General features: G+C 39.9%; 1 protein-coding gene across 6 annotated transcripts in view; it reads right to left on the reverse strand.

Moving 5' to 3' along the window:
* SLC66A2 (solute carrier family 66 member 2) overlaps positions 1-24,151 on the reverse strand; it is a 68,931-nt gene that overhangs the window by 39,360 nt on the left and 5,420 nt on the right. For 3 of the 6 annotated variants that reach the window (XR_008575640.1, XR_008575642.1, XM_054814371.1), the window contains exons 3-5: positions 20,938-21,071; positions 16,607-16,660; positions 14,262-14,300 (exon numbers count right to left, since the gene is read on the reverse strand). Coding sequence is in view for 3 of the 6 variants with exons in the window: in XM_054814371.1 (XP_054670346.1) it covers positions 14,262-14,300; positions 16,607-16,660; positions 20,938-21,071 (227 nt within the window). In the remaining 3 variants the exon portion in view is untranslated. The remainder of the gene's footprint in view (positions 1-14,261; positions 14,301-16,606; positions 16,661-20,937; positions 21,072-24,151) is intronic. The other 3 variants (XR_008575641.1, XM_054814372.1, XM_054814373.1) reach the window with 2 other exon arrangements.

Genomic DNA, 24,151 nt, shown 5'->3' on the forward strand with positions numbered 1-24,151 from the left:
CTTCGGGTAGCAGAAGGTTTTCCAGAACTAATATGCCTGCAGTGTTCTCTCGAAACCTTTAAACCAAAAATCACTCTGTTTACAACAACAACTCTGCGCAGATCTAAATTACTGTGTACAGTGACCAAACAGAAGGAATTTCCACACAACTGACTTCAATGCAGTAGCCCTAAGAATCTGTAGGGAGGAAGACCAGTACAGAGTTTCACTTGAGTGCTTGCAGACTGCCTTACTGATCACAGCACTTGTAACCGGAGGAGCCAAGCAAGACAGAGCGACCCTGAAACAGAACTTCCCCTTCAACTTCCCAGCTGTTTAGTTTGACCACAGATAAAATCCCTGCTTTGACATGAACAGTGGTTGTTATGCAAGATGCACTTCTGAAAACCACAGAGTTCCTGAACACCTTGTGTCTGCAGTTGACTAACGCTCCATAGTCAACGTACCTTCAAGATCTGCAAAGAAAGGTAGTGGTAGTAGATTTAAGTAAGTTGCTCCATCATGAAGAGTTTGGTGGTGACACAGGTGTGCATTCACAAATTGTTCACATTTCCCAACAGAAGTTTAAGCTCCTCTCATCCCCTTCAAGCTACAGCAGGACAGCTGTTCAGCTCCCTGAAGTGTTTCTCATTGAAGCCACAAAATGTGGCTTTTTACTTTTTTAAGATTTTACACACAAAAAAAAGAACAAGCCTGCATTTTAAGAAAGATCTGTTCCCTTATTTGGTTCAAAACACAATCCCACAAACCATTCTGTCAGTACAACTGAGGGGACAAGAATGAGTGGGGAGAAAAAAGAAAAAAGAGGATCGGGAATATTTTAGGCTGGCATTGCTGCCAAACATCCTGGCATCCAGCCGCTCCTGGAGGCAAAAGACTTTGGCTGTTATGCCCCTTTATAAATGTAATTAGTTTTAAAAAGCACAACAAACTCCACACCAAAACAGGCAGAAGACAGTGAATGCACTAGCAGTGTTCACCAGTGAGATGATTTTGCCCCCACAGGGTACAGGCCTTTTTTTCATGGCCAAGTGATACAGGGATTTGCCCTCCATTGCTGTGTCCCTTACACATCCTGTACTCAGGGGTGCAGGACACATGGAGAATGATGACAGGTGAACCATAAACAATAAACAATACTCCTATCCACAAATTCCTCATTAAATTTCTGCATTCTTCTGTGGAGAAATAGTAGATTTCTTCAAAGACTGAGCAGTTCTTTGACATCTACTGCACATAGAAATTTAATGAGGAACTTGTGGACAGGACTATTCTAAGCTATTTCAGTATTAAGTTTGCTCTATTCCCTGAGCACAGAGTTACTTGTTCTTCTACTACAACCTACTCCAACAGGGGGTGAAGAGAAGAAAGGCACAAGGTAGTAAATAGTGTCTCTGAAGACACAATAAAAAATTTAAACCAAAACAAATTTTCTGAAATAACTGCTCCTGATTTTTACATGCCAAAGGATGCAAAGACAAGAAAGGGCAGCAGTGTAAAACCTTAACGTAAACAAGGAGTAGTTCCAAGTTTTTGGTGGTTTGTATAAATGGACAAAAAATGGGGACGAGAGGAAGCAGAGAATTTCAAGACCAGCAACCATTTCTTTTCAAAGGCTATACAAACTGGACATAAGGAAAGGGGGAAAAAACCGTACCTAGCAACAACTGCAGAGTTTGTGACATTTACAAGGCAACTTATGAAAAAGTCAATTAAGTAAAGAAGGGATGGCAAATTTTTGTTATAAAGACAGACTTCAGATTTCAAAGATTAACTATGCACACGTGCATACACAAAAAAAGCTTGCAAGGGCTACTGAAGTGTGTATAAAAACCAAGGTAGTCTATGTGTTTTAGAAACAGCAGTATTGGTCCTGATTTTGATGGGAAAAACATCTTGAAACTCATATACCTTAAGTGAAGAAACAGCAATGTTTTGAATATTTAAAATGTTGCATCTCCCAAGTTCTCATCAGGCTTTTGAGTTGCAATGAGTAACAGTAAAAAAGACCGCTTTAAGCAGCTATTAAAAATAAAAATTGTTTCCCTGAAATACTCAAGGATCCATCTTCCTTTCACTAGTTTCTATGTCTCCATGGAATCATCCAGGATGAACAAGACCCGTTTTTTTAAGTGTACAATGCAAGTAAAAATAAATCTGCCAGAACTGAATTCTGAGGTTTGGATTTTTTCCCCTACCCATGGGAGGGAACATAGGATTCTGATGCAGTAGATGTAATGCATACTGATCACAGAGCAGAGCAAAGAGAAAGTAGGGCACATAATAAACGCGTATGAAAGGAGACGTTCATAACTTCAGGAATACTGGTAGTACAGTTCCCTCCACATGGAGGGAAACATGCTCATTACTAGCAATCTGAGTGTCTGGAGGGAGACTGCGTACACCCTGACTCTCACCATAAATTCATGATTCACTGAAAATTATACCTTTTCTGCTGTTGATTCAAGAGGATACAGGAAGCACCTTCTCATGAACACCTAAGTTACATCCTTTCTTCCCCAACCTCACTCAGTATTACATCATCTTCTCACGTAGACAGAGACGCTATATAATTGTTTTAGTAACAAGATAAAATTTTGAAGTTAAAAGCATTTACTCTGAAAAATAAAACAAATTTAAATTTAAAAATATGATTATGTACACTTCTAATGAGGCTTATGTTTGCCAATCTATTAACATAATTTAAATCACTGAGCATCTACTGCATAGCTTTAACAAGTCAAATACTAGATCTAAAGGATTACCAGCTGATGCACAGGAACTAGAGCTTGGAAACCTTCGTCTGCTTCTGCAAGAACTTTTTTTACTTTTTCAGTTTAGCTTAATAAAAATATCTCATTTATTCAAACAATAAGAAACTGACTGGGAGCTGAGTAACACCTGCTTTGTTCTATGTCTTTGAACAATGACTGAGAGTATAAAAGTATGAGATGACCAGGGAAAAAAAATGAGTGAATTAATTTTACTAAAAATCTATCTAAAAATAATACCTGTTTTATTTGGTTTGTTTATAAAGCATGTTTCTGCAACATGGACATTCAGTACAAACACTGCAGTTTATTTACTTTTTTTTTTAATTTAAATAAGTTATTCCACATTTCTATTTGAAATCGATTTTCAATCAAAAGCAGCTTGATCTAACTTACAAGTAAAAGTAATCTAATACATGACCATTTGATGTATTTTTAAAATGTAATTTGAATGGATCACATATTATGCTGTATCAGTACTAAAATGTATAGGTATTACATTTCCTTCATCAGCAACAAAACCTACTTCAGCATAACAACAGTATTGCTACACACATCACCATATGAACCAAGCATTCTTTACTAAAGCAAATGAAAGATACAAAATAATTTATTTTATTTCCATATTTCTTGCTTGGTGATTTAAATCATGACTTGCAAAGGCAGCTCCAAACTCAACCACCCTCACAGAGAAAAAGGAAAAAAATCTTTTATAAGACTACTTCATCACAGCTTCAATGAACTAGAGTCTTTGGAAGTCAAAGGGAGATGGCTTGGGCCTTAAAACAGAAACAACTGTTGGTGGGACAAAACTCTGAAGTGAATTCAGGAACTGATATGGCTTGCAAAAAATCCTTCCACCTTAATCCTGTCTCTCCCTTGACACAATGTACTGTACAACCCTCCAGCAGTCCAGGCTGCGATGTGGAAAGTGGCTGTAAGCCAGCGCTGCTGAACACTTTGCACTGTCACACCACTAAATGTCTAAATAATTTGTCCCAATATCTAATATAATAACCTCTTCTGAAATAATCTATTTAGGGTGCAGCAATAGTAAAAAGTATCAAGCCGGGGATGGGGTGGGGGGGAAGAAAATTATGTACTGCCTATCTTCAGAAGTTGACTATCACATCTCAGTGAAGTTGAGATAGAGTATGGGCACACGAAAGATACTTAAAACACAAAGTTCAGAAGAAAAAAATTCTTACATTGTCAAAAGTACAATAGAGCAGGAATGTTTAGTTATTAACTTCTATACATAGGCCAAGGCTGTGCTACTGCAGCATTCCCATCAAAGAGCCTCCGCACTAAATGCTAACGTCTATGCCATTTTCCATAACAATGCCCATCTCCCCAACACACAGGAACAGAACTTACAATTAATTCATAAACAAATTTATTCTCTTCAGCATTTGTAAGCCTGTCTTTGGGCACCTGTTAACTGCCAAACATCAGAAGTGACAATCTGTCATTCACACCAGAGGGGTGTTTGGTTTGGCTTTTGTTTTTCAGCATACCTTGGGCCTGCAGGTTCATAAAAAATGATTCAAAAAAATAAACATAAATAAAACTATGAACTTCTTGTCACAAAAGAAAATGAGGAAGTAAAAGTAAGGCAGAGGGAAGTTTTCCATGATGCAGTGCTTATCTCAACACCACAGAGGGCAGCATTCATCTCACCAGACCTGAGAGGTCTCCAATACACTAGCCTGAGCTAGTGATTCAGGCTCTTTGCAATCAATGGCAAGAAACTGGCCTGCCTTCAGCTTCTGTAGACAACCCAAGGAGTCAAGGGTAGAACCAGACAGGAGGCCTTTTTCTTTTATGGGAAACACTGATATTTCAGATGTTTCTCCATTTCAAGTCAGGAAGAAAATCACTCTTTCAGACAGGCGTGTTCAAAGATGGGGAACCTGAGTACCTAAATAGCCTAGGGGCTAGCGTGCTTGCTTCAGGCCCCTCCTGGGGCCCCTCTCTCCCGCCTGCAGCCTGGCATTAGGGGGCCATCAGAGCTGCTCTGCTTAGACTGATACACTCCAAGTTATCTGTGCAAGCAGGAACCTCCACCTCAGTCTCTCATATCCCATGTAAGTGCCATGATACTGGCTTACAGCCAGACTGTTTACAAGGCTAAAAGCATTCAGGGGCAGACACAAACTAAATGGGGGGTGAGGGCAAAACAGAGCCGATTGCATGCATCCTTTATGTGATGGCAACACGGGATCAAGAACACAGAGGAAAGCAGGAGCACCTAAGCCCCCTGCCCTAATTCATGGTATATAGATATGGAGCACTTAGGTTCCACTGCTTAGTTTTCCTGTTTCAGAGCTGTGATATAAAATGGAATTTCCTGTGTTGTCTCCCAAAAGCGAACAGCCCAGGGAGGCTGGCTAACTGGAGTGTTGCGAAGATCTTTCCTCTTTCTCACTTGTGTTCAGCTAGGGCTTGAAAACCCTTTTCCAATAAAAGTATCTTTGGTGCATCACTGCTTGCAAAGTGGGAGTGTGGAGTGAGGGAAGGTGGGAATCTAAGTAAAATAAAGCTATCCCTAATTGTTTTCAGTCAAGGATGGTCAGTGTAGTGCATTACGCATGACATTTGCGTCTAAATAGAAAAGGTTTTATTTTGTTTTCCCTTGATACAGCAATGAAAATGACAGTGGTAAGTGCCTTTCAATATCCAGCATAAGGAAATGTCTTGTTAACATGTCATTATTTATAAATAGGAGCTTCAGAAACATAGCCTTATTAAATATATTGCCTATTTCTAGCTTTGTACAAACTAGTAACTTCATATTCCCAGTGCGCTTTAAATAAAAGAAGGCTAATAAAACATATAGGACATAAAATGTAGTGAAAAAATAAATCAGGCTGAGAGGAACAATCCAGTTGTACCTTGAGCATCACCTCCACGTATAGTTCATAGAGCATATTATGTCAGCTCAGACATCCTACTGTCACACCAGTCTCTTGTAACACCATTTTAACTGGGACCAAGTGAGGGCTGCCACCCAGCTCAGCACTTCTAAGTATTAGACTTTGGGTCACCTCATTGTCCATTCCTCCCACTCCATACACTGCAGTGGGTATGGTTATCTCAGTAGGCTCATTTCCAACAGACTAAGACAAACTGTAAACAAAAGCCGAAGTCCTGAGCAAATTATGCCTGCAGGGCCTCAACATACAAAACAAGCAGCTTTCCAGAGTGACAACATGTCTGTCTTTAATATGGAGTCCATGTACAAGAGTCAGCAGCAGAAACTGAGTGCAAGCTATGCCACCATCTTGTCCAGGACATAACTCTTGATATGTTGACTCTGATGGTGTGTTCATGTGTTGAACTGTTGAATCTACACCACTTACATAAATGCAAAGATAACAGTCTTCAAAAAAATACATGAAACCTATAAAATGTGGATGTGCCAGGATCTGTAACAAGATCCCAAAATTGTGCTGCAGACAGAATTTTTTTTCCCTAGCAAGCTGTCTAGACAATCCATTATAACTGAGCAGGCAGTGCTGGGCAACAGCACTTCTTTAAGCACACACCATGTCATCCAATGTTACAAACCACTTAGAAAAAAAGTGAGCTGTCAATGCATCTGTACTAACAACTAAAACCACCTCAGCTTGAGAGTTTATTCTGAAGTCTGTGGGGGGCTGAGTTACACTTTAAATGTTTCATTACTTACACCTTTTTGCAGTGAACTGGCAACTTGGTCATCATCTAGAAAATCGTTTCTTTTCTCACCTGTTTTGCTTAAAGAAAGACATCAGACAAGCAGCAAAGCAGGATATTGCAGTGAAAGCTAGACAACTAATTCTCACCATGGCTTTAAAGTTACCTATTGCCTTCTCACATTAATAATGCTTTAACGTGCTTTCACTGGTAAGGTCTGCCCCCTACAGTTCCTGAGCCCTACTAGCAAAGCTGAGGGAGTGAAGCGATACCCATAGAACAGGAACGTATGGGGTTTGGGAGCACCTAAATTGATGGATTTATGCAAGTCATGGGACACAAATGGGAAGCATCTGAGGGCTTTGAGGGTGCAGGCTGATATCACTGCAAGGCTGTTCTACCATCTCTGAAAGGCTGCAATGATAGGGAGAGGTTCACTATGACTCAGGGCTTCTATTCAATGCCCACAAGACTGAACCTGGACTACTGTGTTCAGTTTTGGCTCCCAAGTACAGGAAAGACATTAACCCACTGCAGTGAGCCCAGGGGTGGGCCACCAAGATGATTAAAGGGCTGAGGTACATGGTGTACATGTTTGTTCAGCTTTAAGAAGCAAAGGCTTCTTGCTGCCTACAGTTATCTAAGGGGAGAGTGTAGAGAAGATGGAGGCAGGGTCTTCTTAAACACACATGGTGACAGGACAGGAGAAAACAGACATGAGTTATGACAAGGGAAATTCCAATCAGATGGAAGGAAAACTTTACCACCATGATGACGGTCAGACACTGGCACAGGTGCCAGAGAGGCTGTGGAATCTCCGTCTTTGGAGATGCTCACAACTCACCTGGTCGTGGCCCTGAGCAACCTCATCTAATTGGACCTGCTGCAAGCAGGGAAATGGACCAAATAACCTCAGCGGTCCCTTCCAAGCCAAATTATTCTGTGACGTTATTTAAAGAATAAATAGACATGACACATATATAACGGCATGTGGCACGCTCAAGCAGTGGGCAACTGCAAAAGCTTCTCACATCTACCAAACTGAAGCAGCAGCTTTGCTGCATACATGTTCCCTGATCTGCAGGATGGGCAGACAAATCAATTGTATTTGAACATTTAGATGTTTCATTGCTGATGTTATTAAAGCAACTAATTATTCTGGCTCCCACCACGAAGGAAAAGATTTTTTTTCCAAAATCTCTGTTTATTCACTATTTCTACAGTTACCACCACAGCCCTAAAAGCAAGATCAGAGGCCTCTCCCAGATTCCAGTTGAGGGGCTTAGCAGGCAAGATTTGGAAACCCAAGAGCACCCTCATGTGGCTAGATGTTGCTATGAGCTCTCCTTCCTCCAGTTAAAATACATGCAGTGCAAGAAAAATTCGCATTTTATTCACAGGTTTATTTCCCCACCACACCACCGACTAGAAGCAGTACTTGTGCCAGAAGTAATATTTCTGCTGCCACACGGTTCTTCCAACAGTACCTGTTTAAGTCATCTTCTTTCCACAAGACTCCAGCTGGGTGACAGGCCTCACAGGGACTGCCAAAGGGCTTGGCAGGGGCACCAGCAGTGAGAGCCAGCGAGAGCCCCGAGCAGCACACTCCAGAAACCCAGCGCTGAGCCTTGCCTCCTGTGGTATCTCTTGGTATTACTGCTCATGCCAGGCAGGAGAGCCACCTTTACCACATCTCTCTTTTCTCCCAGTGTTAAAGGACAGTTTTCCCTCAATTTAAGATAAAACTGGAATTTTCTGGTAACAGATAAGGATTTTTTTTTTTAAATAAAGAGAGGCCAAGAGAACAACAGCTGCATTCCTCCTTCCCAGCTCCCCCAACCACTGCAGTGTGCTCCACATGCTGCATGGCAAAGGAAAAGCCTCCCCACTGCACAAGCCTCGCTCACTCTACCTAACCTGCATCTACGCCCAGCCTGTCCAGCCCCATCCAACCACCTTTCCCCCAGCTCTTTCTCCTTGCAGCAGGTAGGCTTTCAGAATAGGCATGGGCCCTTCATATGCTACACTCAACCTGGCAAATCATTTTAAACTATAAACACAAGCACTGTAAACTGTATTACAAGTAAATAAGAAGAATGGCCTGCTTCCATTTTCATGTTGAAGCCATTCAAAAGCAGTAGCTAACACAGGGGTTAGAAGGCCCCTAACTCAGATCTGAACATACTGCTCTACCAGCAAATGATGTCTTATTGAAACCATTCTGAGCCAGTAGAGATTTTATAAGTCTCTGTCTAGCTGTTTTCCCTACTGCTTGTAAGCTGAAAACTTAAAGGGAGCTAAATAATAATTTTAAGATTTGGTAGCCCCAAAAACGTAACACCATCCACCAAGTTCCCTGCCCTGATCACTAGTAAATACATGTAACACCTTCTTCTCAACTCCCTGTTTTAAGGATAGATGTATATTGTTTGATTACCACCAATGACAGGAGCCAGATGCATAAACATATGTGATGCAAAATACCACAAAGCTAATACAGCTGACAAAATTAAGAACATAGCATATTTCTGATTATTGTAGAAGTATTCTTCATTAGCTAATATCATATATATCCTACTCTGAAATGAAGAAGTCAGTAAAAGGAACAGAAGGACTGTATTTTCAAATTGCACGTGGTGGTCTCATAGTAAACCACTGGCAGAGTATTTAATTTACAGTCTCACAGTAGCTTGGATTGGAAGAGCCCTCTGCAGGACATCTATCTAGTCCAGCCTCCAGTTCAAAGCTAACCTGCTAAAATTTAAAAGCGGATGACATTTCACTTTACCAAGAGGTGCTTTGGACCTTTCAGATCAAGAATAGGTAGATTTTAAACTACGATGATGAGCCAGTTTGACTGCAAGTTACTATGTGTGCCACAATAATACGCAAAATGTTATTGCCTACATTATGCATGAGATAAGAATTATCCCTTCAGCCCTTAAGGCTTTGGAGGTTTCAGTTTAAGAACCAAAAGAAGTTGTGGGTGGCAGCTCCAGTTTCTCAAGCCTTAAAAAAACCAAAAAAACCCAAAAAAAACAAAAAACCAAAACTTTTTACAATGACCCTTCCAATACAGCCCTCGAAGTCCAGGGATGCTACTTACACTTATCACTGTATGTAAAATATTTCATTCAGTATATTATATGGCCTGGTGGAAAACGTGTGGCTAGTATGAAACAACCACTATGCATCAACTCCCACATACAAACTCAAAGGAGAGAAACAGTATCAGCCAGATAAGGCTTCCATTGTCAAAGATGACATCTCTGATCTCCGAGTGGAAGTCTCAAGGAAGAAATTTTTTCTGTCAAGTCGCCAAATGACAAGCCTAGAAACTAGAATTCATTAATGGTTATCAAAAATTATAAACACTCTAGAACTGTTGGCTTTGTTGCATGCTAAAAGTATTTCCTGAAATGCAACTCACCCACCCACATTCCATAGTCAGTGTTTATCCCATTCTCAGTCCCACAGAAAACAATGACCTGACAGGTGCCAACTATTCTTCTCACTTAACTGGTCTAACTGATAAAATAAACCAGTTAAACTTGGAGAAAAGTAGCTTCCAAACTAAATGGAGCTTTGAGCTCACTGCTTCTGTTTCAGACCTGCACAGCTGAAAACATTTTTTCCTCAAGTAGTCTGTTAAAGGACATTACATCTCTGCCTATCAATATTAGTCTCATCTTAAAAGAAGACAAAATACGTACATTCCAATCCAAAACCTGAAATCAGCAGGAACCTATTCAACCATCATTGTGCTAATCAAAATTCTGGGAATAGGATTAAGTGCTACCACCCAAACAAGACCCCTCTCCTCCCTTAATTATGTTACCTACACAAAGAGAACAGCAGGTCAGCAGTTAAAAGAGCTATTTACCTGGTAGATACATGTCATTCCACTTTCAGATGACAGACCCACTAAGAAGTCAGCAGTAACTGTGCTGCCTAATAATATAAGACTGCAACTTGAAAAGAAGGACCCGTGCGCTAGCATGAAGCAACAGGCTTTCCATAGATCACACATACTAATAAACCAGAAAGCAGGATTAAGACAGGAGTCTTTGGCATTTCTTGGTCTCTGGAAAGAACCAGCCTTTTTTTGGATATAAACCATGTTCCATCACCTTACCTTTCTCCAAGAGGAAACTCAAGACAAACCATCTGAGGCAAGAATTCCTGGATGTCTAAAAAATTACTACTCAGTGTAATATTGGTATTTAATCAGTCTAGACAAATGGCCTTTATACAGATTTTCAAGTGATCACAATAAATGTAAGCAGCGTGCTCTGGAGGAGGAAGGGCAACTGACTGGAGTTACGGAGTTTGTCTTCCCAAGTAACTGTTACAATAAAGCCCTGCTTTCCTGGAATTGGATGAACATTTGCCTGCTGATGGGAAGTAGTAAATGAATGCCTTATTTTGCTTTGCCTGTATGCACAGCTTTTGCTTTACCTATTAAAATGTCTTTAGCTCAACCCGTGAGTTTTCTCACTTTTACCCTTCAGATTCTCCCCTCCATCTCACCAGGGAGGAGCAAGCAAGTAGCTGTGTGGTGCTTAGCTGCCTACCAGGGTAAGCCCACAACACAGAGACAGGTGTGTTACTCCCTGTAGCTTTACTACAACTACTGATATTATCTCTGTAGCTCATGAGTGGAGCAATACATTTGAAATCGGCTTAAGACTTGGAAGCTATTGCCTCATACTTTATGTATCACTCATGCAGGTAACATCAGTCTCTTCCCCTTCTATTGCCAACTTCATCCATGTCTTTCATAAAAAGGAAGAGCTGGTGATCACCTTTACTCTCACACATCTCATCACTTGTCTCTCACATATAAACCTGCTATGTGCTATGCATTCCCAGAGAGACCTGCCCACCTGGATCCCTCACCACAGCATCTATAAGTCTGTGGACAGATTCATCACAAGTCTCCCTCTCCCTCCTTGCTCCCCAACGCAGCCAGGTGGCCCAGTTGCCTCTGGCATGGGGAAATCAGGGAATAAAAGAAAAGCCTGCACTGTGACCAGGAACGTGCTTTCACAGAGAGTTCTACGTTCCACCATGTAATAAGCATGCAGGCATGCAGCAGACATACTGGCTGTATCCCACCACCTCACTGTGCGGGGTGCATGTGCGTGTTTCTGGGTCTGTCATGTTAAGGAAATGGCAAACTACCAGTGGGAGGATCATAGTTGCACAGAGGCCTTAACAATCATAAACTATTATTTGGGTTCCTCTCTTCCCAGCTATCTTTTCTAAAAGGAAAATGTCTCTCTGGAATACAGAATTTAAGTAGATAAACTTACTCTTTCCTTTTTTAACCTCTGAATAATACTAGGTACGCCTGCAAAAAGGTATGCCCCCCTACTGAATAACTTCCAACACTTTTCAACAGGACAGAAGAGGCCACAGTATGACTTTTCATTCGAGGCCTATTAGCGTGAGGAGCTGAAGAAAGATTTACCCTAAATGGAACTTTGACACTTGAAAGACAGTATCTACTGAGAAACATAACACTGGCCCTAGAAAACAGACTGACCCAAATCCATTTTTCTCAAGTTTTCTGAAAGAAAAGTATTTTAGTATTGGTTTTGCAATGGTTCAGGAAACATAAATTCCCTGTTAAAATAAAGGAACAACCTTTTTTAACAAAACTATTCCCTCTGTCTGCATCTGTATTTTAAAAAAAAAAAAAAAGTTATCCATTCAGTATGCAAAAGATTTGCAAGTTCCTTTAAAAACAGTATTAGTGTTCTATTTGGACTGAATTATTCTGAAATGCCTGAGTAATAACTTAGGCCACCAGCACAGACCCATACCTGGACAGACAAATTATTTTCCAGACTTCTGTTTGTCTCACCTGCAACATCAACTAGGAAGAAACTGAAATTATTAAAAAAAAAAAAAAAAACCAAACCAAAGATTCTACAGTTTTCAACTTAAGTATTTACTTATAGCAAATTGAAAATTGCCAGTTCATCCTTAGAATCTCCATTTCTTATTTTCTTTTGTCTCCCAAAAAGGTCTAAATACTGATGTAGAGAAAGATGAGGGGAAATAACTGTTTCCACCATACACAGAACTACAACCAAAGTGCTGATGCAGCCAGGTGCCATTTCCTTAGGCAAAGTAGACCTGAATTCCTAAACAACTAGAACTCCATTAATAAACAACAACAACAACAACAAAAAAACCTTCTTGGCATCCTAGTTTCACACAGAGACACCATTATAACACCCTGTCCTGGACACCCTTCCCAAAAGATTAACAAAAGCACTTTGAAATTAGTCTAACAATGATACATATAATCCTGGGGAGAAAGGATCTAAACCCCTTCACCTCCATCTGCAGTTACACACAGATGTAGTGGCAGCTGCATCCCAACTGTGCTTGTTGTTAACTGCACAGCCACTGTACAGGGAATTCAACTACTAGAGAGCATGGTGTAAAAGGCACATACTTTCAATGAAAACAAAGTGCTGCCCACAGCCGGCCAAGGGAAACTATGTCTCTGCTCTCTCTTCAGCTCTGCTTGGGATGTCGAGGCCTGGACAGAGAAGCACATTGTGCATGTTATTTACAGAGCACCCATGGAAAATCACAGTGCACACCTGCAAGCCAGATGCCCCTGCTGAACCCAGACAGACCAGACACTCTGAACAAAGGGAGCCAGAGAGCTGATTAAATAAAGTTTACATCCTCCATGCCACATGTAATGTATTAGTGCTGTTCTAGAGTATGCCAACACTTAATTTATCATAAGCCAACTGCTGCCTTAAGTAAAGAGTGCAGAGAAAAGAAGAGGTGAAAGTGTGAGTTATTTACCAGGCTGTCACACTGCAAGTGGAAACCATGTACCAGATGACTGCACCTGCTTAATTCACATTACTATTTTCTCTTCATTATTATGCAGGTAAACCACACAGACATTTTAACTTTTTTCCCCTTAAAAAAAAGTAGTTTTAAATATTTTTGCAAGAGCTATTTGGTGAATCTAAGTTTTTGTCATTTTATTACTACTCTTTTAAAACTTACTTGGATAACTTTTTGTTTGGATCAAAAGCAAGGTTCAGGGTTCAGAGAAGGAAGAAAAACCCTTGTGATCTACCAGAACCGTCCTTCAAAATGTTTAAACATCTACTTGGAAAAAAACTGAACAAGTCATCTTCACTTTGAGACTCGCCTGCCCCGACACACCAATGAGACCACTCTAAACAACTTCAAGAGATATACAGCCTCTTTGGAGCAATGCCTTGTTTAGTGTTTTGTTACTTCTGCCCCAACAATCTCCAACACTCACAGGGCTCAAAATATATATATAGGAAACTCGTATTTTAGTGTAACAGATTGAGACATTTGTTATAAAACATCTCATCAAGAAAAAAAAAAAAAAATCACTCAACCGCAGCTTTGCTCAGCCTCAGCGGTAGCCATCAAATGCTAGCAGGCACTAGGCAGAACTAGATACTAGCATTAAAAAACAAAGGGAATAAAGCATTATTCCTTCAGAACTGAAGCTACTAAATCCTTTTTAATCCTTCCTTTATCTAGAAAAAGAGGGGAATAATTTTATTTCTGTATGAAATCAGGAAACCCTACACTCGGGGGCCCACCATACTGTAAATTATTTTACTTGGGTCAGTGAAACTGCGGCAACCTTCCCCCTCACCCTCGACTCCTCTCAGCACTGACTGCTATAAAGTCAGTCTTCAGAGTCATGTGCCAGACAAAGGCTTTTTCAGATAACATGTGGAAAAACAGTGGCATTAAGTGGTTTGTTGGATTACTGACAATAAAACGTACCTAAAAGCAATCCCAGGGAGCACAGCAGGAGCTCAGTTCCTATTCAAAGACAGAATCAAACAAATGCCTTGGTATTTAACTAACAAGTTCACCTGAAATTCATTGGTACGGTTCAACAGTTCTACAACAAAACAGTGTTCATGGATAGTCAATCTTCAACTACATATCCAATATACAGAGTGTATTGTAACCGGAAAAAGTAATATAATGGTTTCTGAAGCCTAAAAACATACTGAAGAACATTTTTTACACCACTGAAATAAACAGGGGAAATAAAGTAAATTTGTTCTTCTTGAACAAAAGTTTAACCAAAACTCATTAGAAGACTGTGAGAATGCACTGCCACATGAAAGTATGGCAAGTATTCCCCTTACCTAACCTATAACTGAGCTTCCTCAGAGCTGCAGCAAAACACAGCACTCCAGGACACAGCTCAGTTAAGCCCTCTGTAAACTGAAGTATGACTTATGCTGTGACATAAAGCAGCATCCATCCCACTCAACCACCGGGACATATTTCTGCATGTATATTGTACATAAACACCTCAAAACATTTCTAAGTTGTTTATACTAGTAAGAATTAACACATTTCAACAGACTTGCCCACCCCAGTCTTTAAACTTCTGAGCAGTAGTGCAAGACTGTCCTGTTCCTTAGTGATAATTCAATTCATGCCATTCTGCTAAGCAATTCCAAAATGAACTTCACGTAACATTTATTAACCAAAAGTTTCAGACTTAAATCAGTTGGATTAAGAGGTATGGTGCTTTTTTTCCTACAAACCTCAACTTTTTAAGCTATCAACCTACCAAGCAAATTACTTTTTAACCAAAAAAACCCCAAACCCCAAGAAAAAAAAACTGAAATGAGTAAAAGGTCACATTAAGTTACTTATTTCTGATAATTTTAACCTCTTGAAGCATTTTTAAATAATCCACTCAATCATAACTAGGAGCACAGAGTTCCTAGCTCTGACACTGTAAATAAAGCATTGCTGAATACTAGTAAAAGACAACAGGAATATAGGCACAAGGAAGATAGGACTGCTTAAAGTTTACATTCCATTGGTTAGTGTTGCAAGCTGGTGAGAATGACTACAAACTAGAATTAAAGACAAACAAAAAAACAAAATAGTTTGATACCAAGTCAAGAAAAAAAAATGTTTTAAAAACACAAAAGGAAAAGGTGCTTTGCAAAATACTAGTATCAGACCAAAAAAGGTAAGTTTCCCAAAGCGTGCACTTTGCCCCTAAATCTGAAAGGGGAGATCCAGAAGATGAATCATTAAAAGAGTGTCTATTTAACCTCAGCAGGAATGGCTTCAAGAAAGCACTCAAGTTAATATTACTCTTTGGTAGTGTTTCTCAGAGCTAACTCCAGTTTAATTAGCTGTGTGTGTTGACAAATATGGAAGTAGACACTCTTGTTTTCCATGGTAATATTCTTTACCCTGTATTTATTCAGTTGACCCCTTACTAACTTAAGAATTGCAACAGAGCATAACTAGTATCAATGTGAGATTCTGAATCAGTTCAATTAAAAGCAGTCTAAAAGTTGACTGTGGGGAACTTCTGTGTCTCTAGTTGGTATAACTTCCTTAATGCGATACCCCAACTAATTTAAAACAAAATTACCATGACTTGACTAAAACTGTCTTTCCAAACCACTAAGAGTTGAAAATACTGCAAAGCTGGTTTGCACCTATTTCCTCTTCCTCAGGCAAATTAAAGAACATAGATTCCAACTCTGAAACTGAAGATTGGAAGCTGTCACCCTTAAGTGCTACTAATTCCCAAATAACAATTTTGAGGCTGCTCTACTGAGAGAGAGGAACAAGCCAGAAAATTTCACAAAGATGCAGACATTTTGCTTGAACATCAAGTGTTGTGGGAAATTCCTTATCTAGCGTTCTGAACAATGCTGAAAGATACTTCTGTATTCTTCATAGCTTCCTCCAGAATCAGAGCTGGAAGAGAAAGAATATATGAGTCTGAAGAGATAGATCCCTGTATCATGTAATATTTTGCTTGTCTAGCTTGAGGAAGGAAAAAAGGAGGTATCACTGAGACACACAATGCAGTGAATTCAACTGTCTTCAAAAAACTGGTTTCTGAAATAGAGCTGAAAGCATCTTTTCCTCTAGGTAAGTTAAAAGTGGGGAGGGGAAAATTAAAAAAAAAAAAAACCCATGCACCAGGTTTTAGTATGTCAAGAAAAGGTAACGCAAACATTCTCTATAGAAATGATCGTGCAATCATTTCTAGAAATGGTTACAAAAAGTAGCAAAGCATGAAATATGTAGTTGAGAGAACAATTTCATGCAGAATGGGTTTGCACAGTACATACCCAGATAGGATCTCTTGGGAGGTGCTTTGATTTCTTCATCCTTACTATCTGCAGCTACATAAAAAACAGTTGACGGGAAAAAAAAAGGAAGGAAAGACAGACTTGTATGATTAAATGCAATAGTGGGTCTTTTAGTTACAGTTTAGTCAGTTAGTACATTTTGCTTATAAAAAAATAATAGACAAAACAAAACATGCCAGAAATTTTAGTCTCCATGCTTTCTATAAGGCTCCCACCCCAGGATGTTAAGATAGGGTCGAGCAGTAGGAAGTCCCAGAACAGTCTCAATGCACAACCCAACAGCAATGTACCTAGGGGGAGAAAATGAAGACTTAAAACCAGTGAAACAGACAGCTTAACTCTTACTTGATATACTTTTCATGATCAGAGAAAACAAGTTGTTACCTTAGCAACACTGAGTGTATAGATATGTATGCATAATCAGCTAAGACAATACAGTTGCCTTGCCTCCTGCGGAAAATGCTGTTCTAAAACAGTTTCAAAAAAAGCCTGAGCTCAAAGTCAGTCATATCAAGAAGGACAGAGTAGACCGCATCGGCAACCATTCTGCATGCTAAATTTTTTCACTCTAGCCCTCCTCTGCCAGTTGAAAACCATGTATTACACAAGAGTGCTTTCCAGTGCCAAAACCAGAGCTTTTCAATGGATCAGAGTGCTATAAATAAGCACAAGTTATAAAGCAGGTTAAGACAACCAGCAGCTGGAAGGAAGACAAAACTGGCTGAATGACCAGAGGAAATCATCTTCATGTAAAAATACAAGAGCCCATCTTCTACTTAAGTAGCCTGGGCTATACTATAATAAGAAGAGATATCTAAGAGCTCATTTTTAACAAATGCTCTCCACTGGTTTTCAGTATAGTTCATACATTCAAGGTGCTTGAAATCTGTCACAATGTCTTGGGCATAACTGAAACCGAGTATTTGTTGGAGGGAGGTGAAAGGCTTATTTGAGGAAAGAAAAAGAGGGTTCGTAGAGCATCTGTCTCTCCAAGAATATGAAGAGACTGCTCTGGCCTGCCAACATCTTCCAGAGTGACCAGATGTTTTTAGCTGCCTGTATCTGTGAGCACCTTGCTTCAGCCTCCTCTTGATTGTCAAGTCAAGACACGGCACATGCACATTTTACCTTTCAATATTTAGCGCTCTAGCATGGTAGTACCATCATGCCCCAGAAATACTACAACCCTTTGAACAATAACAACTGTAACAGAAGAAACTACCACTGAACCTTGAGCGTTTCTGTTCTGAGCCAACAACACAGCATACACACGGCTGCACAGACACCAATTTAAAAGTGGGCAATGAATAAGGAAAGCTATTGTTACCACAACAGTGGTACCAGGACATCTACGTTAAAGGAGCCAAGATGCAATTAAAGTGGTGTTAAATAAAGAATAAAAGATGAGGAGGTATTGTTGATGCCTGCTGATTTCATCTGAAGACTCCTTCATGTAGCTTTCAAAGTATTCATATGCAGGAGAGAGAGAACTGTCCTATCATTGGAGGTTTTAAAATAAATTTGGGGTTTTTTTTGTTGTTTTCTTGTTTTGCTTGAGGGTTTGGGTTTTTTTTTTGGGGGGGGGGGTCCCAATTCAGAACACTTAAAAACAGACTATACAGTCCAAGTTTAAAAAAATAATAAAAGCTGGATATATAAAGAGGACTTACTCTGTCTTCAATCAGTACACATAATTGAAGGAAAAAGTTTACATATCCAGAACAAAAAGTCAGAGAAGGCAGCAGCAGCACCACAAGATGGGCTCTGCCACTTTCAACTTAATTTCACTTTGCAAGACTAAAAGGGAGGTGGGGTAAATCCCATAACTGAGAAGAAACTGAAAGAAAAAATAAAAGATTATGCAAGTTTCCCTAATAAGTTCTCTATATAGAGCCTACAGGAAATAATCAAACATCACTGGAAAGAGTCCAGGGAGATTATATTTTTCATGCTTTAAGTTACCCTGTAAACGAAAGTATAAGCATTCGACTGAATGGCTTTATGTCTATGTTCTGAATTGCTGTTTTAACCCAGTAACACCACAAAACAGGCTAGAGAATACAAAACAAGCTTGTCAGGATTAAGAGAGACTGCTCCTTAATGCTTCAAGAAATTTTAAGTAGATTCTTTCTGAACTAGCTATTACTTAAGGGACCTTATCTGTGAGAATAATAAAAACAAAAGAAGAAAAGGCAACTTGCACATAATTCAAAACACACTGGTAAACATATACCAATGCGACTGAGGGGGAAATACCACATTTAATAGTAATAGAAGAAAACAGCAAACTCCCACTGAAATATTCTATTCTCTTTCTAAATATTTTGGATTATTTTGCAGAAACATTCAGAGGGAGTATAGAAATTAAAGAAGAAAAATGTTTAAATTGAAGACCAGCCATGTGAGAAATAATAAATTATATTATTACACAGAAATTGTGCACCTTCCCTTAGGATTCCGCAAGGTTAATCAAAACCACTGACTTCAAACCTAGCTTCTCACTGCTCCAGTAAGCTTAGAGGAAAGTAAGTACGCAGATTTATCAGCTTGCCTAGATGACCATAAAACTTAAGAGATAAGATTAGGAGTAGGATTAGAAACACAGATCTCACTCCTACTAATACTGCACTTGAAGTATAGAACTATCTTTCTGCCTCACTTGAAAGGAGCTTTGTATGCATCAATATGTTCATTCTGAGCCATCGCATCATAGTTGGCCTTGCTAAAAATCAGTAACAAGTAAGCTGAAAGTTTGTGGGAGGATGCAAGTCTTTTGATGAAAACAAATAATTAAGGTCCACAAGTAGGTAAATGAGTCTGTCTAGATAGTTAAACACATGACAAGCTGCGTTTCAGGAAAAAGGATCAAATGACACAATGCAACCTTGAGCAGTTTCCATTACCTGGTAAGGGAAAGACTGATTATCCTTTAGGAGACTGTATGTCTTTCAGGGAGAGTTGTTTAAAGAGGGCTATATACTAAACTGAATAGCCTCCCTTTTTGTCCAAAGGTTACCGAAGGAGCCTGCAAGAGTATGTGTGTAAACGTGCAAGAGGATAATTTCCGCTCAGAAAGGGCAAACAGCGAAACCTTTCTGCCACTTCACAAAACACCAGCACAGAGAGCAAAGGAAGGAGAAAGCATACGTGCCCCTCCCAAATGCTTCCTGGATTTTAACTGCTGCTAAATCTGGCTGAAAGTAGTTTTTAAGTCAGTCATTCTGCCAGACTAGCAACCCTTGTGAACACAGCAGCTTGTGTTTGGGAGCTGGAGTACAGCTCCTCTTCCACATGAATTCACTTACCTGAATAGTTTCACACTACACTCCACAATGAGTGGGAATGGAAGTAGCTTCCTTAGCTATTAGATAAATTACCCTACTGCACAGCCAGTAGCTGCTGCCTTCTAATGATGGCTGTGGATATCTGGAACTGGATCAGACCCTCAGTTATCAGGGAGTGAGGGAAGAGAACAGATGGAGAGAATAAATTATACATCCATATTGGCAAAACAACTGACAAAAAGCTGACAGCATTAATTCTGTTCTTGTTGGTAATAAGCTGTAACATAAAATGCTGTAAGTCAAAGTCAACACAGAGAAACACAGAAACTACCCACTCATATTCCTTATCTGGAAAAAAAGCAGGGACTTCCCAGAAAGCTTGACCATTTCATTAAGAATAATGCTCTGGCCCTGACTGAAATTATCAATACCTAAAAATTAACAAATAACCAAAATAAAAAAGACGTGAAAATTCCCATAAATCCTAACTAATCCCACACTAACGCCCAAGGAAATGGTATACAAAAAGACATAGTTTTGCAACTATGATATGACAGCACCTCCTGTTTTGACAGCAAATAACTCAGTAAGTAGAAAACAAATTATGTACAAAAGCCAGTGTTCGCAACTGTAAAATAAAATTTCAGATAATAGTGTATGATCATACCTAACAACTTGGTAGAAAGCACAGGTGAAGAAAATAACTTCTTATTCTGGCCAAGATCTTAAAAAAAAAATCCAGGCTAGCACAATGGCATAACAGCCGGCTCTATATTCAGAGCGTGGTGTGAAATATTAAGGAGAACTCGGATTTCTAGACTGAACCAAGACCCATCTGAAATAAAGTTACAGCTTTACATATTTATCTGGAAAACAGCAGTTTCAAAAAAAGAAGTTCAGGAAGTGCTATACTGAATTATCAAGAGAGGAGACTGGATTACAGTTCAGACAGAACTTTTGTCCAAAATACAGTGAACCGTCTTTTCAAAAAGCTTTATCCTGCAAGAGCCAGTTCCCATCACTAACCTGCAAAAGAGCGGCGTTTTATGTTTAGCTCGTTGGACACGCGTACTTCAGTGCACAGTTTCAGCATCAGTAACATAGTAATGATCATGATAATGCTTTGCCACAAAAGAGGGGATTCAAAACGCCTTCCAAACCTAAAAAAAAAAAAAAAAGGAAAAGAAAATATATAAAACATCTCAAAGATGACAGTTGTACTCACTTTCATTCTTTGATCCTATCTAAGCACCTGAAAAAGGAAATCCTACCAGTAACAGGTATGAAAGGCTGAGGAAGTCACCAGCCAAATCTAAATGCACATGCTCAGAGTCACAACCCCCTTGCAGGAGTATCTGAGAACCTTATTACAACATCCCTGTGGACTGATCCTAGAAATTCGGAAACCAGAAGCTTAAGTCTTTGTTGCCAAAGCCACCAGCAAACCTATTATTTTGAAAGGAGAAGCAGATTCATTTGAGCAGTCGAGGCAATATAGAGAGACCAGAGAGTTATGCCACATTATATAACCAGTTATGTGTACTCTCCACATACGCAGTCCATACATTTCACAAGGACTTCTGTGCAAAACTTACCACTTTAAAAATGAAAAATTGAGAGAAGTCATAAAAACAATAGCACTTGTCCTATAAAGAAATAAATACCCAAAGCTATTAGCTTGCTAGGTTTAATATCTTCCTACAGGGGAAAAAAAAGGTATTATGCTTTGTCTGCCTCTAGACATCTGAGTGGAAAGACCAGATCTGCAAAATACACCAATTGATTCATCAATTTGTGCCTAATTTGGACCAAGGTTGGCAGAAGTCAGGAAGTCCAAAAGATGGGGGAACCGAACATAGATAATTTGTCCTCTCCTGCCCTCCCCCCTTCCCCCAATTCAATTTTTGCTTGCTCACAGATGATACTTGGTGGGAACTACTGAGCCCTTCCTGCACATAACAGAGAGGTGAACCTGGATTGTGGCCAACCTTGACTGAAGAGCTTACTCATGTGATCGCACAAGATTCTGCCACAGGAAAATGAGGCCCTTCAGTGAAGACAGGAGATGCTCCAAGCTCCTCTTCCTGCATTACTTTGTGAAAGCTCAGCAATCCCCACCAGACACTCTCAGTAAATGCATTAGGGATAAAGGGTGGAAGCTTTTCATATGCAGCCCTCAAAGTACATTAGATTTACAATAGGAAGGCTGCACACACATCATGGTGAGCTGCTTCTCTGTGCTCAGTTCTGCCAGGTTTTATGCTTTGACAATGGAGATGCTGAGGAAGGGGTTTGGTGAAAATACATCGCTGTGCTCCCCAACACCTTCAGCCTGCACCATGAGGCACACAGGCTTTCTAAATTCCCTCACAGCACAGTTACTAAGGCCATTCTCTGAGCACATAATGCTGCTGGACATCTCAGTCTCACAGGCATGGCAACCACTGCTCTCTTCTTGACAGTTCCTGTTTTACAGCACCCTGGCTAAATATAATTTCTTATACTTGGGCTACTTTCATAGCGAAGCTCTGTGTTAGTGAAAACCAACTAGGTTCACCATCATGCTTTCTCACACAATACTGCATTTCCACTATAGTAATTTCACCAGAGAGATATTTTTTGTTATGAGTCAACTAATAAGGTAAAGAAGAGAGACTGGAAAGTCCTTGACTACCTTCCTTGGAAATCTTCCTGTGCAGAACAGTCAAGCAGCTCGCACCAGTTAAAATGGCCATATATTTCCTGCCTAATGGTATACAGCAAAGGAAAAGTATGACAACGCCTTGAGTCCCCTGACCGTACACGGACAGGTCTAATGCGGCACCACCTCAGCTCACAGAGGCAGTTCCACTCACCGCAAGGATGGAAATCACCAGAGTTACCACAGGCCTTGCCACTCTGCGTCGATTTTACCAGCTCTTTGGGAAGTTACAGATTCTAAGCAAGATGGAAAGCATGCAGGATACTGCACGCACCACTGGGGCCATGACAGGTAGCCTGGTGCAGTAGTATGGCAGCTGTATTGAAAGACAGCCCATACAATTACAATTACCTCTTTCTGATATGAGTTTCTCCTTGACACATAAACTTCCAGGACTTTATGGAGCACCCAAAACAAGCTTCTCACTTGGGCATAAAAAAACCCCTACTTGACCTTTTCTTTTTGTACTAAAGAGCAGTGCATTTTATCCTTGCTCGCTTGCATTTATAAAAAGGAAGAAGAATTGCATAACACTTGCTCTCAGTATCTGAGCAAGATTCTACTAGCAGGCCATATGTAATGCAATCTTTCAAAGCTGTAGTCACTCTGTTAGCTTGGTTTATAGCATCATCCCACCTTCCCCATATGGTAAAAGCTGGCAAGATTCATTTTAGTAACAGAAGTCTTAAAAGCAAAAGTTTCTCCTTCCCACAGGAAATCCTACAAACAGACATCACTGGCCCACTATCTGAAGCCAAAGCAATATCCGACAGCAGGGACCTGATCCACACGTAGCACTGTAGGTGTTACAGCAAAATAAATATGCAGGAATCTACCCCAGACAACAGCAAGTCCAATATTTTCCTATAAATTACCTCCAGCTGCATATTCGGCTCGGTAAACCTCTACTCATAACAGGGAGCTTATTCCACTGACTCCGTCCAGCACAGAGAGCTCCCAGTTCTAAGGACATCACAGTTTTCAGAACCCACTTTGTTTCAGGTGATGTGGAATGGGTAGAGGGTTACCTTTGCTCAAAAATAACACACTCCAGGGTTGTCATCTTTTCCCTGACTGTCAGAACTTGTTTCCACAGCTTGTCTTAAGGCAACTACTTTATGAGAACAACTTCAAAATTGGACAGTTTTATTTTCTGTTGTTTGGATTTCTATGGTGCTGCTATATGAGGTTTAGTCCAGTGGCCCATAGAATTGCATCTCAAAGCCTTTGGAAAGAATATTGTCTTCCTGGAAAATATATAAACCATATTATACTATGACATAAAACATTTTATAGACTGCAAAACTGAAAAAAAGTCCAAAAACCTCTGGGAATAGCAGGGAGCATAAGTACATTTGACTGAACTTACTCAAGACACAAATAAAAACGCCTGCTGATGACTTCTAAGAAATCTGCAGTTCTCTATCCTCTAGCTACTTATTCCAATTTTAAGATTAAAAGAAACCATTTTATCTCATCATAAGCTCTGTTTTAAAAAAACAAAGGGAAAAGAGAGAGAGGAGGAAGAGAGAGAGAACT

Source organism: Grus americana, chromosome 2 (genome assembly GCF_028858705.1).
Source record: "Grus americana isolate bGruAme1 chromosome 2, bGruAme1.mat, whole genome shotgun sequence".
Classification (NCBI taxonomy): Eukaryota; Metazoa; Chordata; class Aves; order Gruiformes; family Gruidae; genus Grus; species Grus americana.